The 25,878-nt window shown below is 51.6% G+C and overlaps 1 protein-coding gene and 1 long non-coding RNA gene across 6 annotated transcripts; one reads left to right on the forward strand and one right to left on the reverse strand.

Annotated features, from left to right (window-relative positions):
- Window positions 1–270: 270 nt before the first annotated feature.
- On the forward strand, window positions 271–21,976 carry AGFG2 (ArfGAP with FG repeats 2). 5 transcript variants are annotated; one of them, XM_067705738.1, is made up of 13 exons: window positions 271–491; window positions 8,930–9,023; window positions 9,871–9,986; window positions 11,098–11,251; window positions 11,820–11,985; window positions 12,661–12,786; window positions 13,432–13,464; window positions 18,525–18,645; window positions 18,834–18,916; window positions 19,107–19,187; window positions 20,055–20,198; window positions 20,742–20,827; window positions 21,156–21,976. In XM_067705738.1, exons 1-13 carry the CDS (start codon window positions 271–273, stop codon window positions 21,213–21,215), a joined length of 1,485 nt encoding a protein of 494 aa, XP_067561839.1. In that variant the 3' UTR covers window positions 21,216–21,976. The 5 variants fall into 5 exon arrangements, with proteins under 5 accessions (XP_067561839.1, XP_067561843.1, XP_067561841.1 ...); XM_067705743.1 differs by lacking the exon at window positions 271–491 and adding an exon at window positions 569–979; XM_067705742.1 differs by lacking the exon at window positions 20,055–20,198.
- LOC137206721 (uncharacterized) lies at window positions 9,651–25,867 on the reverse strand. Its single transcript, XR_010934808.1, has 4 exons — window positions 25,639–25,867; window positions 23,630–23,857; window positions 18,784–18,976; window positions 9,651–13,058 (listed from the first exon to the last, which is right to left on the reverse strand). It is a non-coding gene; the product is annotated as an uncharacterized lncRNA (long non-coding RNA).
- Between the last annotated feature and the right edge of the window lie 11 nt (window positions 25,868–25,878).

Consider the following 25,878-nt stretch of genomic DNA (forward strand, 5'->3'; position numbering starts at 1 on the left):
GAAGGCAGTGGGGCGTGGCGTTGGCAGCTCCCGCAACTCGAGGCCGTCCAATGCCGGGCCAATCAGACTGAGGAGGTGGAGGAGGCTAGCCAATTAGCGTGCAGGACAGGAGAAGCAGGGGGTTGAGGAGTCTCGCGCGGCTGCCGCCGGCTCCCTAGCTTCTGTCGGGGGAGCCGGGCGTGCGGGGGCGGTTGAGGAGGCGGGAAGGCGGCAGTGGTTGAAGGGGCGATTCCTGACTTGCAGGGAGGAGGTCCGAGGGGTTGAGCAGCCATGGTGATGGCAGCGAAGAAGGGCCCAGGGCCGGGTGGCGGGGTCGGCGGGGGAAAGGCGGAGGCGGAGGCGGCCTCGGAGGTGTGGTGTCGCCGGGTGCGGGAGCTGGGAGGCTGCAGCCAGGCCGGGAACCGCCACTGCTTCGAGTGCGCCCAGCGCGGGGTCACCTACGTGGATATCACCGTGGGCAGCTTCGTCTGCACCACCTGCTCCGGCCTCCTGTGAGTGGACCGGCGCGGGGGGAGGACCGGGAAGGAGCGGCGGAGAGTTGGCGTTGAGGACAGCGGGGACCCGGGGCGAAGGGACAGAGCCGAGGTCGGGGGCGGTGGGGAGGCCTGGGACGCGCAGGATGTGCCGAGAGGGTCGTCTGCTGCAGGGGTGTCACGGGGAAGGCGAAGGGTCAGGGGCGACAAAAAACGATTGGAGTCGCGATGCAGGGGAAAGGAAAGACAGCGTGAGAACTGGAGAAACTCCCTAAAGGAGGCGAGGCGATCCGAAAGTGGGGAGAATTGAAGGAAACTGGGGTCGGGTGGGGGTTAGAGATTTAAGGGGCCAGAGAATGATAGACACCTTGAAAGGGAACTTCATGTAGGTGGAGGGCAAACAGGAAAGAGGTAGAGCAAGCTAGACTCAACATGAAGGGGTACCTTTCTTCCTTCTGGCTTGTGCCCATCCTGGATTGTGAGACGGAGAAACCCATTTAAAATAGGTAAGTTAACCCAGGTTGACAGCACAACGGTAATGGCAGGTAAAGAGCCACGTTCCAGTGTTCAGGAACAGATCCTAATCTTGCAGGGCTTTAGAATGCTACCCAGAGGGAGATTTCTTACAATTCTAAGAGATGAATGCTGATGGGTTGCCCTGTTAGAGAACTTAACTTTTCCAGAGGTTTGGGGGTCTGGATGAGCCATCCTTAAGTGTAATAATTTACACCTTTAAGCTCCTTGTTACCATGGCTTGCTCGTGGTAGTAACATCTGGCGACTCTTTCTAGATTTGGGGGGGGGCGTTGTTGAATAATCTGCAGTGCTACCTTGGCACTGGCACTGAACTTGGTCATGCCTGAGCTAATTTAGAGCCACAGATTTCTAGCCCAGATTTCTGGTTATATAGTAAGGTTCTTTTTTCCCCCTAAGGGAGTTATCTGGTTAGATGCATGACTAACATTTGATACCAAGCCTGCATGTCTATCTTTATAAGCTTATCAGGGGCTTTATTTTGACTTTTTTAGTATTAATACATTAGTTTGGTTGGTTTCATTTTTAACTAGGAGCGCTTTCCTTGTTCTTACATCTTTAGGAGCTGAGGAGGGAGTGGTATTGTTCTTGCGTGACAGATGGGAGAACAGAAGCAAAGAGAGGTTTAGTAACTTATCCAGTGCCAGATGGGGGTTGCTGTTTTCAGCATTTGTTGTTCCATATTAGTTATGATCATGGCAGAGCAGAAATGAGGGTCCAGGTCTCCTCATGCAGTTTAGGATTATTTCTCTATTCGATTCTTACTTCCTTAGCCAAACTTCTATGTTTTAATCAACCTTACTTGTGTGTTGTGAGGATAGACTTGACTTTCGTCTAAGTAAAAGCATTGTGGCTCTTGGGATAGTGGTTTAGAACACGAACAGTAACGTGTCAAAAGTTGAGATAGAGGCTCAAAGGAAGTCAAAGGATAGAGACTCGAGACTGGGACAAGTACTTTGAGGAGAATAGGAGCAAAGTTTAGGAATATTTATAGTGCAGAGTACAAAGAGAGCAGATTCCTGAAGATCCTGTTATGAGAAGGCAAATCTGATTACAGAGTCTGGAGAGAAGTCAAAGGAAGCAGGGGGATAACACCGATGGCATATCAGAGTCTAGGTCCCAGGAAGAAAATACCAGGAAGCAGTGTTAACTCATTCCCCTAGTCAGCTGCGAAGGCGTGAAAGCTAAAACGCTGAATAAATGGAAAGTGCTGACATCATTATCATTATTTTATAGATCTTGGTTTAAAGTATCCCATAGACAACACTTCCCTTCTATAATGAATGTCCCTCAATCAGGACAGAAGGAGGGCCAAGGGATCTGGCTCACATTAAAAACCCGGTTTCTTTTGCTGGACAAGTTAACTCCTTAAACATCAGTGCACAATTTGCAGAACTTTACCACTTCCTCCTGTGGTCACTATTGTTGAGCTCACTGGTGAAAAGTCAAACACCTGTGATCTGGACAGACAGTGGGTGGGGCTGACGATGGCCTAAGGTTGCTTAATAGAGAAGTACCTCAAGAGGCCTGTCTCTGTCTGTGGCGCACGTAACTTCCAACTAGGGGCTTAGCTCCTTAGGAAGCTAAGTTCCTATAGGACCAAGTGGTGGGAGTCTACCAGCCTCCCCCTTTTCTTTTAGTTTCAAAAGATTCTCGAAAGGACATTTTTGCTTAGTGTTTTGGTAAAGCATTATGGGAATCACTCGGAGTGATTCTCAAGGTGGTAGACTTTAGGGAACGCATTTTGGTGGTGGGGAAATGAGAAGCTAGGCCAACTGTTTGTTAGCAGGAAGTGAGGGTAGAGTGAAGGGTCAAGAAGCTGGACCAATAAATGAAGCTGAACTGAAGGCATGTTGAGATTATAAAGAGACAAATTTCAAAAGAAACTCTACAAGAAAGCTTTAGTTGCCCTGGCTGTGACCATCTGCCGGGGTTCTGGTGGTTTGGTACTTCTCCTTTGCTAATTGGAGTCGTAATAGCATGGACTAGGGCAAAGCATGTAAAGCTTTAAAAGGGGTCTTCACAAAGTATTACCAGTGTCCTTTGATGTACCTTGGGAAGGGCTGGGAGCTGGCAGGTGGGCCATAGGCAGAATGTGAGGTGGGGCGTGCTTACTGCTGGCTGTAGAGTGAGGAGGGGGCACACAGCCCAGCAGGCAATGGAGAGGCGTGGCTCCACGGTGACCCACACACCAGTCAACGTCTTAAATCCACATGGTTGCTTGCCCACAGATTTGGATTTTGTGGTGCTAGTGAAAATCGTAGTAGTAGGCCAATATCTTGCATCAGTCTATCAGTCAACAAATGTTTGTCAAGTGTCTTTGAGCCCCAGACACTGTTTTAGGCACTGGAGTTGTGGTAATGAACAAAACTGACAAAGTCCTATCTTCATGTAGCTTGCATCCTAGGGGAGGCCTTGGACTCTAAATAAATCATGAAATATATAATTTCAGGTAGTGATAAGTGCTACGAAGTAAACTAAAGTTCAGCATGGGCTAGAGAGTGATGAGAGCTCATATTCAGCTATGATGATGAAAAGAGAAGAAATATTCATGCTTAAAGAGGATACTGAAGGGGAGGAAATTGAAGTATCATACTTCCCACCATAGCCAGAGAAAGGAGACAGAGGCTTGGCTATCTTTTGAAAGCCAGTTTTCTGTTGAGTGTGTTACAAATATGTCGACCACTTAGGGGGCTGGAGTGTTCTGGGGCAGTGAGCAGAATTGCCAGGGTTCCCATCTGGCTGGATTGACTGATAATAACAAAGTTGACTGTTCCAGCCAAAGTTGAATTTCCCAAGATCTGAAGAAAAATTGAGATTTTAATAGTGGGGGTGGGTATGGCTGTGCCTTCAGCTCTGCATATGCGAGCTCATTCTTTCTGTCTTTTTCAATGAGAAATTTTTTCTCAGCTCAAGCAGAAACCCACAGTGTTGGTGTGAGGGCCTGAGAGAGAGGCTGCTAATTTCTGCCGTTTCTAAATTTACATACATGCTGCCACAGTGGTAGGTCCCAAATTTGACCTAGTTTTATTCATTTGGTTTTCTTCCAATACCTAATTTCCTTAACCTGGATAGAGATCCTTTTACTCTCCCTAATCTATTCATGCGCTTGTCTGTTCAGTTATACTTCTAACTCTTCAACTAGAAGACGAATCTGCCATTTGAAGCTAGGGGGGGTAAAAATTGCCACAGAAAAGGACTTCTTTCCAAAGCAGTGCCTCAGTGTTCCTTCTTGTTCTGGTTTGCTTGGATGCCTCAATGGAGAAATGAAAAGAAAAGAAAAATGCCTCAACTTTTCTTTAAAAAGGAAATAGACGGAGAGGCCTGAGATCTCATTGGCATCTGGGCTAGGCACTATCTTTGACACCCAGTTTTTCAGCCAAGTATGTGACATGCTTCCCTGACCTGTCTGTCTGAGTCTATCCTTTAATCCATCATCTTTCAGGTCTCAGTAGTGGCTATTTGTCTCTTCTACTTCTTTACAACTTTATTCTGACAGTGGGATTAAGTCAGGATTGAGGTGGACGGAGCCCTGGACTGGATGTCAAGAGATGTGCTTGACAGCTCTCTATTTGTGACAAGTTGCTACCCTCCTGGTGCCTTAGTTTCCCTGTCTGGCTCGCTAATAGCTGTTCCTAACCGAAACACTTTTATCTCCATGGAAGGAAAGGTATAGTATGTTGTTCAATAATTCAGTACTTTTCCATCTGTCTGGGCTGGAGAGGTAGACGTATGCCTTGCCCTTATTTTAGTCCTGTCCCTCCATCCCCTCGCACCTCACCTTTCTTTTTTAAAAAAAATTATTTTATTTTATTTTTGGCTGCGCTGGATCTTTGTTGCTGCGTGCGGGCTTTCTGTAGTTGCGGCGAGAGGGGGCTACTCTTCGTTGCGGTATGTGAGCTTCTTGTTATGGAGCACGGGCTCTAGGCGCATGGGCTTCAGTAGTTGAGGCACAAGGGCTCAGTAGTTGTGGCTCGCGGGCTCTAGAGCACAGGCTCAGTAGTTGTGGCGCATGGGCTTAGTTGCTCCACGGCATGTGGGATCTTCCCGGACCAGGGATCAAACCTGTGTCCCCTGCATTGGCAGGCGGATTCTTAACCACTGCTCTACCAGGGAAGTCCGCACCTCTCCTTTCATATTCACTTCTGCCAGGCAGAGATGGACAGAGTCTCTAAAATTACAGATTTAGGCATTTTATTGTATAGGGCCTTTGGACAACTTGAAAAGCTCCTAAGAAAATAACAACTTAACAAAGGGGTGAGAAGAAAGGGGGCAAAATGTGAAAGGATTGAGATTGAGCCTGAAGAGGAAGGTAGCTGGTAGTATCAGGAGTCCACGTGTCTCTACGTGAGGGCAGCTGTTTATTATTGTCACTGAGGAAGAACTTCAGGAAATGGGTCGAAGCAGGGGACTTTCAGTTAGGAAGGAGTTCCTTAAAATTAGTGAAATTGACCCTGGAGCAGGGTAATGGGGAGCCTTCCTAAGAGGAACTCTTCTTGGTAATGTTTGGGTCCAAGATAAAAGCTAACCTGGTTTAGCTGAACCCTGCTCAGAGGCAGAGGAATGGAATCCCAGGGGCAAAGAAACACAATCTAGAGTGTATGAATTTGAACACAAATATTCAGAGGTAAGGAATGCCCGAGTCCAAATCTGGCACAAATGAAGGAACTTGGGTGCTGGGTAGAACTGGTTTTTTCCACTGTCGACCTGGCAGAACCCTTCTTATCTGAGCAGCTGAGCAGGTTTGAGGCTTCTATGAAGCAAGATAGAAACAAAACATGGGCCAGTTTGAGGGTGATGACCACAGAGAAACAAAAGATGTGGTATTTGCAGAAATAGTAGTATGCTTAATACAAGCAAAGGGAAGGGAGAGAGGCAAAGAGAGGGAGGATTGGGCAGACTTTAGGATCTCTGCAAGTCGCTTCACTTGCCAAGTGATTCAGAGTGCTTCAGAGAGTGAGTCAGAGTACTTCAAGTGCCATTTAGGTGCCCTGTGAAAAGGAAACTGAAGTAGAAGAAGACATCATGACTGGGCTGAAGGCTTGAGCCCTAGTAATGTACTTGCCTTCAACTAGAGAAACTTGCCCTATTCTGGGCAAATACCTTTATCTCTATCTCCCCAGCTCCTCCTGGTTAGAAATAATAGAATAAATTTGCTGTGATAACCAAAGAGCAGTGCCTCCTTCAAGCTCTCACTTCTTCTTGTTTCGGGGAGAACCTGAGAGTTATGTTGGGGAGACTGGCTGCAAGTTGGAGAGTTGGGTCTGTTTAATTCCAGGCCAGTGATTCCCATCTGGCCCAGTGCATGACCCTGGTTTGTACTCGGTAACACACAACACTCCTAGACCATTTGATTTCGGCTCCTGGGAGGAGAGGGGCTCTCATTTCTAAATTGCTTCTCTTGGCCAGCAGTGGCCTCCCTGTGATTCAGAGACAAACGCTCTGACTCATAGGCCGTGTAACGAGGCCCTCTTCCTGGACTGCAGTGTTGCCTTGTAGACTCTCCCTGCCCCCAAACCGTGGCTCTGGTTATACATGATCCAGTCTACAGACATCAAGGTCAGAGCACTGCTTTTTGTACTGTGCTATGGAAACATCCTGTTCCACAAGATTCATTTGGCCCAAAGCACCTAAATCACTTCTTTTCTCTGCCTTTCCTTTATCCTTTCTCCACCCCACCTCAAAATCCCTCCAATCCAAGCTCAGCCAGAGGAAGTTCTGTTGCTCTAAGCATCCCCTCTAGACTGATGAGTGGGTCAAGTTCCCCACCCCCCACCCCTGCCAAGGAAGCACACCTCCCTGTTTATACTTTGCTAACAGTTCCTGGTTGTCCTGTCAGGAAATGTCAATGACCTTTTTGTGATAGGCTTAGAATCTGTTTTTCTAGTGTAAACATAATACATTTTACTTTTCCCATGACCATTTCTCTTCCCTCACTGCTGCATCCTGGTGCCACGTCCTCCCCCATCTGACTGTGCGCCTGCTGCATTGCGAAGTACCCTCTCCGGGCTCTTTGGCTCCTTCTTGGAAGCAAGTGATCGAGGACTAGGTCCTATAATTTTTGCATCCCCCACAGTGCCAAACGCAATGCCTTGTGTTTTATTTAGCAAAGTAAATATTTGTCAGTGGGAGGTGATAGGGCGGCCCGGGATCATAGGAACAGAGAGGTCTGCTCTGGCTAGACCTCGGAAAGGCCTGGCATTCCCAGGGGGAAGGGCACAGTGGTTAAGGTGAGAAAGGGCAAGGGAAAGAGTATCAAAGTGGGATGTCTGGACTGCGGGATGTCTGGACTTCAGGACCAAAACAGAACCAAGCCACTGGTAAGACTTTAGGAGAGAAAACTGAAGTCTCTGAAATGCAATCAGAAGAGAGTCTTCAGGTCAAATCAGGTTTAAGAGCTATGGTTTGACACCGAGTTACAAAGCCTGGCTTTTGGTTTTCCCGGCTCTCATCTTTCCTCAGGGCATCCGTCCTCTTTGATATTGCTTATCTTTTAAAGGGGTATTTTGAAACCCATCCAAGTCTAGTAGCAGAATTGCTGAAAACGCCCCCAGTTGTAGCCTCCAGTGTCCTTCCTGTCCTTGGTTAGAATCCCATAATCGGTAACTTGTCCAAAAGAGCAGCTGTCCTTCACTGTTTACCTTGTACTCTGTCCTCTGTCCATTCTCCCCGCCCAGGCTGCCTTCACTTATGCTAACCCACGCACTGCCGTTCTGCCAGGCTCGCCTGGGCACCTGTATTCATCGTGTGTACCTGTAAGCCTGCATGTGTGATTTCTCCACCTTTCCCTAAGATTTCCATCTGGTAAATTTTGTTCGCTTTCCTGAGGGCGTCAGCCAGGACCGTATTCTAGAGTTACTTTTATTTTCACGTCTTGCTTTGCCCATTTTTTCCAGGGGAGTGAAAACCAGAAGAGGGCTTATCAGTTGAGACTGTCTTTCTTGCATGTGCCCGTGGTCTTTCACTCCTGACCCCAGGGTCTAATTTATTTGTTTTGGTTCAGCCAGTTGTGTTTTCATGTGATGAGGGCCATAGGTTCAGACTAGAGTAAAACTGAAGGTAAGGAAAGGGGAACCTCTGAAAGCCTGCCTGGCTTGGCCCCAGGCTCCCGTTAGAGCACTCTGGAGGGCAGCTGAATGGGGGTGAGGAAGCCTTCTCAGCTGTAATCTCCACAGGGCATCTGTGGGCAGAGCTGGACTCCCAGGGAGTTAACAGAATACACAGAGCTGGCACAAAAGCATCCCTACAGGGTATATGTTCCTGACTCATGCCCGTCTCATACTCATGATTGAACCTGATTTCCTCCTGCTTCATTGAAAGATCTAGAAGTGAAAGAAAGTCTGGAATACTTCTTTTCCCAGAGATCACTCCCTAAAAAGGGGGGCCCGCTCCATCCCTCCACCACACCGCCCTCCTGTGTAGTCAAGAGGGGGAGCAGCCAGCCTAGGGACTCTTGTCTCCAAATCTTATCTGTGTTGGTATTATCAGGGATAGTCACGGGCCTTCGTTTTTGCTTTCCCTCATGCATGAGGGATTTGTGTCTCCATGGGCTCTGGGACCCTGAGGATGTGCCATAGGTCTCAAACAGTGATGAAGCAGGAAACGGGAAGTGGGCCCATGCCAGAGTTCCCAGAAATACCCCTCAGTCTGAACACTCAGCTGCTGTGGTCTGAGCCGAGGTAGAGGAGGCTTCTGGATGGGCAGGTTCTACCTTTCTCTCCAGAATGACTGGGGTTCCCTGTCTCTCATGAGAAGCTTCCAGAACATTCTTGCCTCCCTTCTTTCCTTGAGTTAGGAAGTAGCTTCAGTCAGAGAGTTTCGTGTACGTGTAGTTTTATCCTTTCCCCCTCCCTCTCCTCCCATAAACAGACCTGCAGTGCTAGTGGCATTCTACTTCTCTTTTTTTCTGTTTGTCTCCCACAGGAGAGGCCTGAACCCCCCTCATCGTGTCAAGTCCATCTCCATGACAACTTTCACTGAGCCTGAAGTAGTGTTCCTGCAATCCCGTGGAAACGAGGTGAGCCACCCCAGACGGAAGGGTTCCAGGCTGCAGTTGCCCTATCTGTCGGTGGAGCTTTGCCTCAAGAGTATAGAAAAGCCCTGCAGTTTTCTTTTTTGTTCGAGTTTCCCTTATTTTTTAATATGTAAGGTATCTTCACTTATGTCCAGGTGTACATTTACAGACTTAGTTATAAAATTTGGGGTTTGTCCAGGCCCCTTGTTGGAAGGATCAGGGGAAGAAGCAAAATCCCTGTCGGGGGTGGCTCGGGGGCACTCGAGGGGGAGTGCTCCACAGTGACGAGCGCTCAGGGTTGGCTGAGCCAGGCCCTCCGAGCAAGAGCGCCTGGAGCCGGCTCTGCTGACTGGAGCCGCGGCAACTGGGTCTAAGCCATGTCGTTTACTTGAAAGGGAGTTAAACCCCTTCTCCAGCTAAATCTGCTGGTGGGAAGATGCCAGCCTTGGTGTCAGCAGCATCCCTAGCTTATGGGTGACAGACTTAACTTGGAGGGTGCAAACAAGGGCCTCTAGGGGGTGTTCTGGAAGCCACAGTTCTGAAAATGGCTCCTGACCCCACCTCCATCCAAATTTAGTCCCTCTTAGTTCTCATGGCCCTCTGTTTTCTTTCACAAGATGTGTCACAGTGTGTCATTATAAATGTATTTTTATTTATCTAAGGCATGACCTCCCCGTTAGATGATCCACTCTGCGAGGACAGGGATCATGTCTGTTTTGTAGGTGTACCCAGATCCTCACATTGTGTCCATGCTCGATAAACGTCTATTGATGAACGAGCTGGAAATGGTTTGACTCCCATTTCATGCTTTCTGCCTCAGTTTCTTTGCCACCTGACTTCATTCCTTTAGGTTTGCAGGAAGATTTGGCTGGGTCTTTTCGATGCTCGCACATCTTTAATACCAGATTCCAGGGATCCTCAGAAGGTGAAGGAGTTTCTCCAGGAAAAATATGAGAAGAAGAGATGGTAAGGAGGAGGAAAGAGATTGCTCTGGAGACATGTGTCCAAGACACACTTCATCTTACAGTCCAGTTTCCAGAGCTGAACTGGGGCTTCTCTCAAAGGCTAGACGAGGGTTGAGTCTGTTCCCTTCAGATGCAGTTAGGGCCGAATTCTGACTTCAAAATAACAAAGGTACAGGAAAGAACAACTTGCTCTTGGTCACTAACCTTGCAGATTCGATGTCCCCTCTTTTGGGGAGACAGTAGACTGGTTGGAGGGGAGAGCTAGGGCCCCCACTAGGGAGTCTGGGTTCATTTTTATAGCTCAGCTGATCTCATTTATGGAGAGAGGTGGCTGGGAGCACATGTCCTCTAGCTTCATGCTTTTAACCCGTGATTCATATGTCCCCTGTTTTCCTGCTGAGGAAACAGCATCTCTGTTCTCTCTTGCCTTTTCTCTCCCCAGGTGTCACTTCCTATTGTTCGATTTCTGGGGGGTGGGGGGTGTGCATGGTTGGGGGTAACTCTGGGGTGGAGAAGAGAATTCAGGGAGCAAGGAGACTGGTGTGGATAAAACAGAATTTTGGAGTCCCTTCGGGGGGCGGTCCTTGGGATAAAGAAAATACATCCGGAGTAGAGACCGCATCCACTGGAGTGGAAGGGGATTTGATCAGAAGGCGCAGCAGCCGGCAGGATAGACCGTGAGCACTTAGAAGATGAGGTGGCAGAGGAGGAGGAACCTGAAGATACTCCCAGGAAATAAAAGGGGGCCCTTGAGTAGGAAGTTGGAAAATAGGATCACCTGTTGCTCAGCATGATTGCAGGTGTTATTACTTGAAACCCAGATGGTTTGATGTGTCAGAAAGAGGAGGGAGAGATGAGGGGAAGACGGGCACAAGCCAGAGCCAACTGAACATCCCTGCAGGAAAAAAATGAGCACCTGACAGTAAAGGGGAAGCTCAAGTTAGGCAGAACTTTGCTAAGTTGCTAAATTCCCTTTAGTTCAAAAAAGAGAATCAGTAGGGAAAGTGAGAAAGGACTTTGACTGCTGTAACCTGTGTTTTCTCAAGCACCTAAGCTGAGCAAGGTCCAAGGTTTCACCCCTCTCCTCTTAGCCTAACTGTTCTTTCTCCAAGGTATGTCCCCCCAGACCAAGTGAAAGGGCCCACTTATACCAAAGGTGGCACCTCCACCCCCGTCCAGGGCTCCATTCCAGAAGGGAAGCCCCCGCGGACACTTCTGGGGGATCCTGTGCCATCTCTCTCGGCTGCTGCCTCCACTTCCAGCCAGGTAACTCTCAGATGTGCCCTGCAACTTATTTTGGGATTTGGGAGGCAGGGGTATCAGTTTCCTAAATCCAATCGCCTGAACTTAGCAGACGACGGTCCAAGAGGTGTGAGCAGGTTCTCAGCCCTGCTGTTCCCATGTCTTGCATCTCTCACCTTGGATCTGTATGTTTTGGAAGAAAGACCCCAACAGGAAGTGGTATTTAGGGAAGTCAGAGTATCAACTTCAAACGTGACCATTCCTCCAAGGAAAAACAGGGGCCAGGACACTGCTTCAGGCGCCTGGGAAAGATGAGGAGGGGCTGTTGGGTGACATCCCTGTGTATCTCAGGGTTGCCTTGACTAACGTGCTCTAAAATATGTGGTTCTGGGAGCTGCTGCACTGAGAGGACAGAGGAATTAGGGATGAGAAGGGCTCAGGCACCTTTTGCCCGGGAACCCTCTGGGTTGAGGGTAGTTTCTGCCTCTCTTCTCTCTCCACTCGCCTATCTGGGGGCAGCCCGGGGAGCCATGCAAGGGCCTGGGTCATGGCTGGGATTCCGAGTGCTATATGTACTGCCTTCTCCTCCAAGTCTGTCAGTCAGTCTCAGCCCCGGACGTCCCAGCCCCGGAGCTCTCAGCCACCTCCCCCCTCCTCGGTCAAGAAAGCCAGTACTGACCTGCTGGCCGACATCGGCGGAGACCCCTTTGCTGCTCCCCAGGTGGCACCAGCTTTTGCTGCATTCCCAGCCTTTGGGGGTAAGTGGGACTTGGGAAGAGAACCTTCCTACAACATATGTCCGCATCACACAAGGAATTCACTCGGCCCTAGCTCTCTGCACAGGAATGAATGTGATGGTAATTCTGAAGTATCACGGCTGGGAGGGTGTGGGTCAGATGAGTACAGCCGGGATTAGTTTTGGGAGTTTGACCAGAAAGCATGGCAGTTGGGGGCTCCCAGCCCTCCCTCTTAGAGCATTGGAAAGAGCCTTTTTCTTAGTTTCTCTCTCTGTTAAAATGGGGCAAGGGGATTGTCACAGGTTCCATTTCCCCTGCCCTCTTCCAGAAGATCAGTAGTAGCCAGTAGAGGGTGGAACAAAGTGATTATCTAGTTTCCCTTTTTCCTTTTTAAAGCCCTTCCCGCGGCAAAATCTTTTCCCATGATTCCGCCTAAACCAGACCCTGACAAAAATGTTAATGCCTCACGGAGTAAGGACAAAAAATGGGGAGTGAACTTGGAGGCCTCTGAGATGCCCTTTCCCCTGCATGTGTCCGGCTCTCTGCCCCAGGCTCCTGCCAGCTCCCTCTGAAGAGGACCCTGCAGGAAGGCAGATGTCCCATTGAGCAGCCCTTGGCCTTCAGAACTAGTCCGTGTGGTATGGATTACATATACATCATATATAAACATAACCTTTATATTCTTTCCACCTATAGGTCAGACGCCTTCCCATGGGGGCTTTGCCAACTTCGATGCCTTTGGCAGTAGCCCTGGCTCTTCTGCATTTGGAAGCATGCCTCCAGCTGGCCAAGCCCCGTTCCAGGCGCAGCCAGCACCCCCAGGTAAGCTCTGCCCCTCTGGCTTCCTTGCTTGCAACTGTGACCCACATGTCCACACCCATACATCACCCTGCATTCACATCTGCACCCATCCAAAGTACCGCACAAAGAGGAGAAGCTCCAGGAAAGGATGAGGGCAGTCTAATGAGGTTCTTGTCGGGAAGAAGGGACTCTGTTCTCTTTCTTCATGTAAGGAAATGGCTAAAACTGCATCAGGAGTTGTGCAGGCTGTGCACTAGGAGGTCGCTGACTGGGAAGTAATGGAGACCCGAGTCCTAGAAAACATGAGAATGGACATGACCTTTCCCCGAGAGGGCCCCCAGGGCAAGGTCTGGGTCAGCGTCCTAGGTGGTCTCCAGAAGTCCTCAGGCATCCCTCTTAGAGCAGAAGCCTGCCAACACTGCGTCGTGTTGTTCCTGTGGGATGGAAAGAGAGTCTAAAGGCCCCTAAAGCACTCGGTCCCTCCCGAAGCTCCCAGACATCAATCAGGCTTCAGAGCTTTCGGGCTGCCTCCTTCCTTTGGACACCCTGCACACAGGAGGGCAGCCGGAGCGCTGTGAGGACAGATGTCTGGGGCCGGCCAGTGACTGACACTCTCTCTCTCCTCCCCACCTACCTGCCCTTTCCCTGCCCCACCCTCACTGCCAGCCAGTCGGATGCTAACTGGAAGTCACAGCTTCGGTAAGTTATTCCTCCCACTCCACAGCCGACCCAAGGCAGAAGCCTCTGTCTCAGGTCCTCTGACCCTAGAGTTTTGAGGTCTGGAAGGAACCCCTCAAATTTAGCCTTTAACAAAGGAGGCAGTTAGCAGTTTCCCTAGTCATGCAGCCCACAGCCCAGCAGAGCCCATCCCACAGCGCAGACTTCCTGACTCTCTGCTCTGTCCACAGCGCCCCCACCTCCCACTGTTGCTCTTGTCTTTAATTTTTTGAATGGAACAGGAAGAGACATTTTATATTGACAGAATTTAAAATTCACAACAGAGTTCTCACATTGTGAACTTAAAGTAACTGACAGAGTAGCCTTGAAATCCATAAAGCAAAAACTATTAGACAGAAAGAAAATCTGATAAACCAACAGATGGAGACTATAATAGATTCTCTCACAAGATTCATAGGTGGAGTAGATAGACGAGGAGGGAAGAGAGTTGACCATTTGAGGAAGACTTTAACAAGTTTGACCTAAGAAGTATAAGTAGAACTTTGTAACAAAAATACAGAATATACATTATTTTCAAACATATAACCCTTTTATAATTTGACCATATACTGGGAAACAAAATCTCCATAAACTCTAACAAGGAGAAATTGTTATGTTATTCTATATAACATGTTATTCTATATAACATGTTATTCTATATAACATGTTATTCTATATGGTAAAAGATGTCCTAAAAAATGTCCCCACACAATGTTTCATGTCCTTAAAGGCATGAAGCAGATGAGGAGAAGACACTTACAACATGGAAAAGAGACAAAAAGCTAATAACCATAAGGTGCCTTTTTAAACTCCTATTAATAAGAAAGACTAGAATAATGGACAAGGGATAGAAGCAGATAATACCCAGAAAAAAACATGAAAATGTCCTCAACCTAACTAATCAGGGGAAACACAAGTTAGAATAAGATAGTAATTTTGCACATTATATTCACAAAATTTTTAAAGATGAATAATGGCCAGTATTGTGTGGGGAAATAGGCCCTTTTGTATGCTGTTGGCAAACGTGTATACTGGTACAGGAATAATCAATTTAGCAAGAGGGAACTATTCCCAGGAATGGGATCTGGAAAGGAAACAGCCTATTACAAGGTGGTTATAAATTGGTTGGTTCAGAGATGCCTTCCTAGCGCAACTGATTAGTTTAAAGGGAGTGCTTAAAGTGCCAAGCTTTAAAGGAGAGAAGGGAGGCGTCAGCCCTGGAGCCATCCCAGGCTGAACCTGGGATGGACCGTCTGTCCAGTGTCTGCTCATCTCAAGAAGCAGACAGCCCACGGCCGGACCCAGAGCCCACCAGCGCTGACGGTGCTTGGGGAGCACCCCCGTATCATCTCCATGAGGAAAGGAAGATCTCTGTTTTGCAGCTGAGGAAACTGGCTCAGCTTGGCCAAAATCAAATGTGTGATCAGTGGCAGATCCCATTCATTCCCAGCCACACCATGACCACGAGGGGGTTACTGTGAGTGTGACGTGAGGAACCACTGGGGAGGAAGTAGGAAGATTTGGGTGAGAGGTGGATGTCTCTTCTGACAAGGCTGGTTGTATTGTTATATATCTGAGGGGGAGTATGGAGAAGGGGGGTTTCTAAAAGTGCGGTTTCCCCTGAAACTGTTAGAAGGCAAGTCTACTAATCCAGCTGTGTGGAGTGAGGCTCTGGCAGTGGATAGGAAGCAAAGGAGCACAGGTATTGGGAGCGTCGGCCTCCTTTCTGAGGACGCGCCCTCGGTGCAGGGAGCCCAGCCTGCCTGAGCCAGGGCCGCTCTGCCCTCTAGCGCCGGCCAGGAGGCACACAGCACTCTCTCCCCGCCCTCGGCGGAGAGCCTGGTCCTCACTGAGGGGAGCACCCTGACCCAAGGGCCCAGAGCAAGACTGAGGAGTCGGACCCCAGTAAGGACGGGGAGCTGTGTCCGCTGGGAAAGTCCATGTACCTCGAGTCCGTCGGGCAAAGGAAAGGCCTGGGGTCTGAGAAGCCAAAGATCCACCACCGCCCTGGTGGCTTCCCAGCCTTCCTCACAGCCTGTGGGTGCGAGAGGACTGAAGACCAGGGCTCGCAGTGGCCACAGCCTAGCACTGTCCCTCAGGAAAGCCCAGGGGTTGGGGAGGGAGAGGGGCTGAGGAGAGCACTGTCCCCTGAGTGCTGGCTCTCAAGAAGCGGCCCATCCCTGGAACCTCGCAGGCAGGCCCTGGGCACTCGGCTTCCCTGCTGGCTTCTCAGCCCTTCCACGTTACAGCCGGTCCCCCATCCCCATCAGGTATGCTCTGTGCCTGGCACCAGGAAGATACCCTTAACAGAGGGGTTTGGATGAACACAGCAGCCTCACCCCTTAGAAAAGGAAGATCCACATTGCAGTTCTGAGGTGCTCAGAAGAAAGCCCACAACTGTACTGACAAGAAACGAGGGCTGAGGTTTGAGGGGACCAGGGAGCAACGCGGATTTGAGAACCACCCCGGCCCTGCCATTTCCTTCCTTGCCTTGTGTCTTTATCTTTTCCTTTCCCTCTTCTTCCTCTCGTGTCTGAGAAAGAGAAGTATCTTCCCTTGTGAAGGTTACCTCCCTCGTCCTTTCCCACTTTCTGCAGGGCTTGGTCCCATCAGCTTTCCTATCTGAATTTCACCTCCACTTTCTCCACCTCTACCGGCATGCCCCTTTTTCCCACAAATACACTTCAAGTTCCCGTCCTACAAAATGTCTCTGCAGCCTGACCCACGCTGGTCTCTCGTCTCACCTCTCCACAGCTGTGCCTCTGGGGAAAGGAGTCAGTAGCCTTCACTTACTCATCTTTTATTGTCCTGTTTTCTCTCTTTTTTTTTTACTGAGCATTTTATGGCATAATATACAAGCTGTTCTGAACCTTGATTTTTCTTTAACTTAACAGTACTATTAGGGACTTCCCTGGCGGTCCAGTGGTTAGGACTCCACGCTTCCACTGCAGGGGGCATGGGTTTGATCCCTGGTTGGGAAACTAAGACCCTGCAAGCCGCGTGGTGCGGCCAAAAAAATAAATAAATAAAATAACAGTACTGTTAGATTTTTTTTTTTTTTTTTTTTTTTTTAGCGGTACTCGGGCCTCTCACTGTTGTGGCGTCTCCCGTTGCAGAGCACAGGCTCCAGACGCGCAGGCTCAGCGGCCACGGCTCACGGGCCCAGCCGCGCTGCAGCATGTGGGATCTTCCCGGACCGGGGCACGAACCCGCGTCCCCTGCATCGGCAGGCGGACTCTCAACCACTGCACCACCAGGGAAGCCCTAGATTTTTTTTTAGTAGTACATTAAGAGCTTCCTCATTCTTTTGTATAGCTGCACCACTGTCCAACTTATGTCTAGACCATAATTTATCTGCTCAGTTCCCTGTTGTTGAATATTTAGGATGTTCCAGTCTTTTGCTGTTAAACAGCGCTGCAGTTAATAACCCTGCTTCGGCACATTGGCAAGTTATATCTGTAAGGGAATTCTTGGCAGTGGAATTGGTATAGTGGGGACCCAGTTGATACAGAAATAAACAAAAATACATCACTATAAATATGTCAAGTGCTAGGAAGGAAAAGAACAAGGTGCTAGGAGAGGAAAACCAGGATCAAACACTGGAGTCAGGAAGGCCCATGGAAGACATGGTTCTGTTAAGCCTGCAGGGTGAGTAGGAGGTAGCAGGCCAAGGCCATGGGCAAGGCCTCTTGTTCAAGGCAGCGTGGAAAGGCCAGAGCTGAGGGCTGTGGGTCGGGCCCTTTCCGCTCGTGTTTACCATCTGAGCCAGCCATCCTGTGTTTCCTTTGAGACCTTGTCTTGCTTCTCTGACCCTGGAAGTAGTATCTCATAGGTATGATAATACCTCACATTTGTGTTATGCTTTGTAGATTTCAAAATACTTTATCTCAGAGGGCCTTTACAGCCACCCTACAGGGGGCGGGGTTGGGGAGCAAGAACAAAAGTGGGCTCCAGAGAGTGAGAGAGATGGTTTGCTGAAGTCACAGCGGTAGCAGGTGGCAGAACCACAACTGGAATCCAGTTCTTCTCCCTCTGCCTGTTCAGCTGTTCATTCAGCAAACCCTTCCAGAGCACCGTCAGGAGGCGGGCACTGTGTAAAGTGTGTTTCCCTTCGGTAACAAAAAGTCTTCCAGCACTCAGAAAAATCAAGCTTTTCCCCATTTGTAGCCTCATTTTACCCTCACTGTAGCCCAGAGTAGTTGGCAGGACCCCACACTACAAATGAGACTTAGACACTCAGATAAAGAGGCTTTCTTAAAATGACAGGGCCTCAGGCCTCTTCCTTCGAGACCAGGTTGCTGATTGGACCCGGACCCTAACCCTAACCCTAACCCGCCCCGAGGGCTGTTCTGTAAACTTCCCCTGTGAGGCTCTTCCATGTTGACTATGAAGACCAGGGAGGGCAGGAGAGCCCTGCTGTCCGCCCTGCGCCGTGGGCAGTGCGTCCCAGCCCTGATCTGAGGTCCTGGCGTCAGGGGGCTCCTGAGAGGGGAGCAGGCGGCTCGATGGGAGTGAGAAGGGTGCTGGCGAGGCCGGAGATTTATGCTCAGCACCTCCAGTGCCATCTCCGCGTTCCCCGAGTCACCCAAGTGTCCCTGAGCCTTTCTGCCCTTCACAGCTCCTTCCCCACCCCTCTACCTGCCCCTTCATATGATTTATTCATAAATGGAAATGCTGGTTTAGGCAAAAGACAGACGTTTCCATCTCTTACGGACAAAAATGGGAAGTGTAATCCAGACTAGAGCAGGAGGGACGGTGACCTGGACGAGGAGGAAGAACTGCTTCTCTCTCTGCGGTGGCGGTTTTGAGCGCTAGGGAGATTAAGAAGGGCTGAGTCTCACATCGCCTAGAATTCTCGGTGGGAGACAAACCCTCCTGAACTGGGTGATCCGATCCGGGGGAAGAACGGGCTGCCTCAGAGGACCCCGTTTGTGCCATCCCTCCCCTCCCCCTCCACTGCACCTCTGCCTCCATCTCTCCTCCTGCCCTTTCCGTCCTGTCTCATGCCAGCACCCCCTGTTTTACTTCCTGTGCCTGCCCAGGGAGCAGCCAGGGGACTCCATTTGGTGCCTCTCCTCTGGCACCTGCCAGTCAGCCCAACAGCCTTGCAGATACGGGCAGCCTCCTGGGACCCGGGGCATCAGCTGGAGGCATCCCTAGCAGGTAGGTCCAGATGTTGGGGAGCTTGCCATCGGGCAGGAGAGCCGGCCAGGAAAGCCTGGCCTTGCTTATACCAGCCACTCGGCTCCTCCCGTCCGGCAGGACAGAGTTTGCCATCTCCTAGTTCCTTGCCCAGCTCACCTCCTTGGTGCTAGATGATGTGCACGCCGACTTTTCTCCCCATATCACAGCATGTTCGGGATGGCCAGCCAGGTCCCCACGCTCCAGTCGGCCACCACTGGTGGAGGCGGAAGCACAGGGCTCTCCTTTGGAGGTGAGTCTTGTGTGTAGAGACCCAGGGAGGGGATCTAAGGCCAAGAGGAAATTGGGGACCCTGGAGGGAGGGAAGTGGGGAGAGATGCACACCAGGATTTAGAGGAATGCTCAGTTATCACGATATTAACCAGATGAGAAAAAAATAACCAGCTCTTCATCCCTCCTCTACCCCATTCCACCCTGAGCAGCCTTCAACCCTTTCACCACACCTGCTGCTCACGCCCAGCTGCCTTCCACCAACCCTTTCCAGCCCAATGGCTTGGCCACAGGTAAGCCTCCCAGACTGTCCCCTGGCCCTGACTCTCTCCATAGTCACCAGCCCAGGCCAGGCCGGTTTAATTTCCAGTCCACCTAGTGGGCAAAAACTAGAGGCCCCTAAGTCACCAAATCAGAATTTCGGAGTTAGAAAAGACAGGCTGCCCCTTCCCTGAGCCAGTTCCGAAGGGTTAAGGCTGACTGGTAGTGGTGGTGATTCTTTTTTCTCCAATCCTCAGTTTCCCTCTGGGAGCCCAGCCTCCTTCCCTTCTGTGTCCCACCTGAAACCATGGCCCTGTTCCCTGCCCTCCTCAGCTGGAGACCTGTGGTCTCCTGCCCCTCCCCAGCCCCTGCCTCTGCTTTTCTCTCTCCAAACTCACACTCATGCCCCCCTTCGTTTTTTTGTTTGTTTTTTGTTGTTTTTTTGTTGTTCCTCTAAAACCTTCAGGCCAGGAAGAGAGAATAATATTTGCTACCAAGCTGACCCACGTGGCAGGCCCAACACTTAGGGCTTTACATCCATTATTTGATTTTCACAGCAGTCCGAGGAGATAGGCATGGTCCCCGTTTTAGAGATGAGAGAACTGAGGCAGAGAGGGCTGGTAATTTGCTTTGATTTATGCAGTTTAAGAGGTGGCAGAAAGCTGACCCCATGATCATAACTACCCTGCTGTCCGAGCCACAGGCCACAGGCCGGAGAGGGCAGGGTTGACACGATGCTTGGACGCTGAAGGGTTTCGTGCTCATTTCGGGTACTTCCACACCTCTGGGTGGTGAAAAACTATATCCCATTTCTGTGTCTTGGAGGGACTTAGGAAGAACTGTTCTCCTGCCCACCTTCCAGAACCTCACCTACCTCATGTCCCTCCCTCCCGCCACAGGGCCAGGCTTTGGGATGAGCGGTGCTGGGCCTGGCTTCCCCCAGACGGTGCCACCCACCGGGGCTTTTTCCAGCCCCTTCCCCCCACCGCTCTTCCCCCCACCGCTCTTCCCCCCACCGACCTCAGTGACTCAGCAGCAGAATGGTAAGGGATTCAGACCGCGCCCTCCTTTCTTACCCCATTCCCACCCCCAGGGACTCTGCTCTGTGTGTGTGTGTGCGCGCGCGCGCGCGCCCTCCTTTCTTACCCCATTCCCACCCCCAGGGACGTGTGTGTGTGTGTGTGTGTGTGTGTGTGTGTGTGTGTGTGTGTGTGTGTGTGTGTGTGTGTGTGTGTGTGTGTGTGTGTGTGTGTGTGTGTGTGTGTGTGTGTGTGTGTGTGTGTGTGTGTGTGTGTGTGTGTGTGTGTGTGTGTGTGTGTGTGTGTGTGTAATACGTATTAGGGAGCCAGACATCTGAGCTAGTTCCCTTTTGGACCAGCAGGGGGAGACCAGGGAAGCAACAGACCTGCCTGTGTCCTCTGTCCTCTGACTGTTCCACAGATTTTTTCCTGGCTTTGGGGAGGCCCCCGCTGCCTGACCACCTTGGGATGTAACTGGGCCTGCCCTGCAGGGAGGCAGGCGAGCTAGGCAGCACTAGCCCCGAGGGGCAGGGTTCCCGTCAGCTGAGTTTTTGCTCTTCCTGCCAGGCTCTTCCTTCGGAGACCAGGGATCTGCCAAGCTGGGGCAGAGGCCACTGAGCCAGCCAGCTGGGATCTCCACCAACCCCTTCATGGTGAGTGGCCGGTGCAGGGCCCGGGCCTGGTGTGGGTGTGGCCTTTCACTCTGGGGGTTGGGACAGAATCCTTCCAGGAGAAGAGGGCAATGTGGGGCGGAACCACGCCCCTTCCTCGCGAAACTGCCTTGGCCCAGCCAGGGATGAGTGGGCTAGTTAAGGAGCCTCTGCACTCCCCGCCCCTCTGCTTGCCTCCTAGCTCCCTTATTTTCCCTCTTCCCTCAGCACAGTAATTTTGAGGGAGAAAAGAATCCTGAGCTGCATTTCTTCTGTGGCCTCCAGCTTTTCCTCCCTAATCTAACAATTTGTGGTGATTGTTTCTTTCCAGACTGGATCCTCATCAATCCCGTTTGCCTGCAACCCTCCAAACACCAACCCATTCTTGTAGCACTGTGTCCGGGGGGCTGCTCTCTGGGGCCCCTCTACTCCCTGGAGCTCCGATGACCACTTGCCTGTGGCAGTTTTGCGGGTCTGAGACCAGATGGGTCTTGTTTCGAAGGGTAGGGGTCTGGGGATGGTGGAGGTGCTAATGCTTTGCTTGGGGCTTGCAGATAAAAGGGCAGCTTCCCGGGTCAGCCACCCCAAGGCTTCTTCCTTCTTCCTCCAGCCCCCACCCAGGCAGGGGGCCCGGGAGGCGGGCTGGCAGAGCCTGGCCTAGAGGAGCCTTGGTGTTTTATTTTTCAAATTACTAATTATGATGACAAGAGTCCTCCTCTCCTGCCCCCAGCGCTCCCTTCACTCCGAACCCTGTGAGCAGAGGAAGCTGGGGGCACAGGCTGAGCTGTGCTCCTTGTGGGAACAACTCCCCACTGCCCAGCTGTCTAACACTGTTCTCCTCGTGGGAGGAAGCACAGTGGGGAAAGCAGGGCGGAGGTGGGGATGAGGCGTGCATGGTGTTGACATGGGATGGCGATCAGACGGGACGTGGAGGTCCTGGGGAGCCTGAGTGCCCTTGGGGCCCTGGCTTGGGACAGCACCCCTTTCTCCATGTTTTCACTTCCCCAGCTCCCTCAGGATGAATAGTTTTACCTACATACTTATACATGCCCAACTTCCGTCAAGCACTTTAGTTAGCTGTGGTGTCATGTTTGGATACCAGTGTTTTATATTTATACATAGAGAATTTTCTAATATAGCCTATTATATATATATATCTATATATATGCATACACATACGTATCCAGATGCAGCCATTCTTCCTCTCCCAGACAGCTCTTTCACACGGGGAATGGGATCTGTGCCTCGCAAAGCCGGAGCTCCAGGGGATGGTGGGGAAGGAGGCACACTTCTCGACCACCCCGAGCCTGGGCTTTTCCAGAGAAAGGCTTTGTGCAGCTGGCTTTTTTTTTCCTTTCTTCTTCCCTTGTGCCTCCCCCGCTCCTCCCCCTGGCCCCAGATCTCTGCACCGAAGCTGTTGCAGGCAATGTTGGAAAAGAACTGCATTTGAAAGGAAAAAACGGCTCTCGTGGTCTTGCTTTGGGCCAGCTTGAGGGGCCCCATGTCAGTCAACGTGACTTCTTGGGTCGGTGCCCATGCTGCTGTTCGCCAAGGACAGAGCCAGTCCCTGTCTGAACTGGAGTCCAGTTTTAGCAGTGGAGGGAGCGGGGGAGAGGGTGCAGAGGAGGACCCGGCATGGGGGTCGGGCAGGGCCTAGTCAAAGTCCAGCTGTCCCAGGTCAGCTGCCTCCTCAGCCCCTCCCCAGACCCTTGCCACCTGGGGATGTTGTGTCAACAGTGTCTAGGCTGTGTGTGTGGTAACAAGACAGCCGGCTTGGGTTAGACACCTCACCTGGGGGAGGAGAGGCCCCGAACTCAGCCCTGCTGTGAGCGCCTCTCCCTTTCCTAAGGCTGCCTGGGAACTCTGGCCCCTTCAGTCTTCCCTTCTTGGGATTTCTCTGAGTCTTTCCACCCAATGACCTTTAACCTGACAGCAAGGAGAGGCCGGGACAGTCTTATCACTGATTTACTTTGAGGATTTTTCCTGTAAATACCTTCAGCTGCTGTTCTTTGCACAGCCAGGCGTGGCCTCCCCACCTTCCCAGGGCTCAGTCCTCATCCTGTCTTGTGTCTGTGGTTCCCGTTCTCCAGCCTCTACTCTCCTTCCATCTCCTGGTGGCGCTCCCAGGGTGGACCATCTTTTTTTTTCCCTGGGTATTCTCTGTCACCCTTGATTATCTGTGTCTTCCCCATTCTCTGCTCAGAGCCAGGGACAGGAGGGAAGCTGGAATCTTGTGGTGGAGAAGGAGGGGGAGGAGGAGCCTTCTTTTTCCCCAGCTCCCTGGCGCCTCCTTTCCTAACCAAAAACACTGAGGTTTGGAGGTGAGATTTAAAGGACCAGCAGCTGCAGTGCTTCTTACTGTTTGAGTCACACTGCCGCTGTTTCCCAGGGATCTCCTCAACTGCTCAGTGCCTGGGCGCAGGACCTCCCTGCAGTCCCCACTCCACGCTTCTCAGTCACTCTGTCCGACATGGACCCCCACCAGCTCACTGGCCAGGGCAGGATGACCAGTCAGAGAAGTTACAACGGGTCAGCATCCAACTCCAGGGCAGAAAAATCAAGAGTTCACAGGGCGTAGGCTGAGACCGGGACTGCAGCTGCCTGTCTCGGTGTGGAACAGCCTGGTGCTGCCTCCACCCGGCGTCCTCTCTCCAGGCAGGCAGCAAAGATGGAAGAACCCCTGGCCTCAGGAAATGTCTAAATGACTGGGCTGTGCTCCCCCCGCCCCATCACCCAGGGCCTCCCTGCAGGCCCTGCCTGGTGGTTACAAATCTGGACCCACACCATGGGGCTGGAAGGACTCACCCAGACTGCCACCAGGCTTCTGACCAAGTGCTCATGTCCCCCTGGCCAATGCTGTGACAGTGCTCTGCAGGCAACAGTCCTCTGGCTTGACCCCAGCCTTCAGTAGGTCACTGATGGCTGCCTCTGCGGGTGAGGAAGCAGGAGCCAGTGCCCAGGACCTCTAGCAAGCTCTCCGATGGAGGAAGGGGCTGGCGCTGTCCCTGCAGACCCCTCCAGAGGAGTGAGAACCTGGAGGGAGGAGAGAGGGGCACACGGGAAGAGCCTGGCCCTAGTGCCCCAGCTTCCTTCCTGGGGGCTCCCCTTTGGTAACAAGAGTCTTCCATAGGCACTTAGAATGTGGAGAGCCCATCCCACTGCTGCCCTGCACCTGGCAGCGGGATGCACAGGTGGACCTCCTCAGGTTGGGGGAGGTGTTCTCACCCAACGGAGCTGAAGTTCTGTTACTTCCTGTCCCGGGGGAGCAACACGAGTTACCAGGGCAACAGGCTCAAATCAATCTTGTCTGGGTAGAGCCAAGGGCAATGTTGTTGCCAGGGCAACTGATTAAGTCAGTCGTTTGGCTCCAGGCTTTTCCTGGTACCCAGCAGGCTAAATCACCTGGCATTGATTACCAACCCACCCGACCACGTTTGCTTGTCCAATCCCTGCTGCTTCCTGCTTTATCTTTACCCAGCACTTAGGGGTTCAATGACACAAGGCTGTCTGGAGCTGGTCTCTGTGACAGCGGCTGTGATTTCACAAGGACTGGGGTGCTCCAAGGTGGACTGGTTGGTGGGAAGCGGGAAGGAGCAGATGTGAAGAGACCCTCCTGTGCGTAGCTTCAAATCAAACCTGGGGAGTAAGGCTCCAGGCAGGAGCGCAGCAGGTACGTGGCCCCCATGGGTGCCCTGCTCCTCAAGGCAGCACCAAAACTAGGAAGGGGAAAGGCCTGCAGATGTCTTTTGTGTCCCTGCCACTTCTCCATGGCGCATATGTTGAGGCCACACTGGAGGCTATGACCTTGAATATACTTCTGGTGTCCACTTCAGGATCTCTCACATACCTGCCTCTCCCTGGCCAACACCCATCAACGGTGGAGGCTGCCGCTGGCCCACGTGCACCACCTGAGCTGCCGCCACCTCTCTGGCACCTTGGAGAGGCTTTGGCTGACCTGGGTGGGGGGGGGGCACCTGGAGCAGAACCTGGGCGCTGCTGCCTGCTGGCCAGATGCCCATCCTCATGATACCAGGTGGTGCCCTGCATCACACTTTCAGCATGACCTTTAAAGGGCGTTCAAGAATCTGAGCCTTCCTGCACACCGCACGCACTGTTGGCTTCTCCAGTATTCCAGCTCATAGACCAACCCCTTCCTCCCACGCCTGGGAAGTGGAGGAGCCGGGGTGGGAAGCCCAGCCCTTCCTACTCAGGCTTTCCTGGCCCTTGGACTAGCTGGAGAAAAAGAACCAGGTGGCCTTGCTTCAGTACTCCTGGTACAGCTCCTAACTCACCTGAAGGCACTCCTCCCCAAATACCATCTTTAATAGGGGCCACAGCTGCCCTCTCCCAAACCCTCAGCTCCCCCACTGTAGGTGTCCTACTTGCCATGACAGTGAAATCATAAGGTCCTCTAAGGCCCCCACCCATGTGTCAACTACCGGTTTGTCTCACAGAGTGCGCACTGACCGGCGCCATCGCCCCCAACGTGAGTCAGTGGTCCTTGGAAGGATCAGAAGTGGGGTGTAAAAATGTCTGAATCCCAACCCCATTTCAAGCCTCCCGGGATGCAAGGGGCAAAGGGTACCTCCGCCAGTGCAGAGAGTCTGCACTTATGTGATCAGAGCCTTCAGCTGGCCTGGGCAGCGTTATTTTTGAACAGAGGTGGTGAGAAGGGGCTGAGGGCAATGGTGCAGCAAGAGGGCAGTGCCCCTGAGAGATGGTCTCTTCCTCTACTGGCTCTCCTTCAGTGCCACTTGACTGGAACCCTGGTGGGTATGGTCTGTGCACAGGGACCGATCCAGAAGTTAACTTACCCCAAGACACCTCCTATGGCCCCAACCCCGCAAAGAAACTGAACCTCCAGCTCCTCCAAGATCAGCATAGGCCAGTGCTCCGTAGCCCTGGCTCCTGGGATTACTTGGGAAGGCAGAGAACAGAGCCACTCCTGGGTGGGAAGAGGAGACACCATTCTGAGTGGGGAGTGGCAGAGGCCGGAAGGGGGTGCCACTGTAAGGGTGGCCCGGCTCAGTGACCCGCTCACCTCCAGGACTGCA

Source organism: Pseudorca crassidens, chromosome 15, assembly GCF_039906515.1.
Source record: "Pseudorca crassidens isolate mPseCra1 chromosome 15, mPseCra1.hap1, whole genome shotgun sequence".
Lineage (NCBI taxonomy): Eukaryota > Metazoa > Chordata > Mammalia > Artiodactyla > Delphinidae > Pseudorca > Pseudorca crassidens.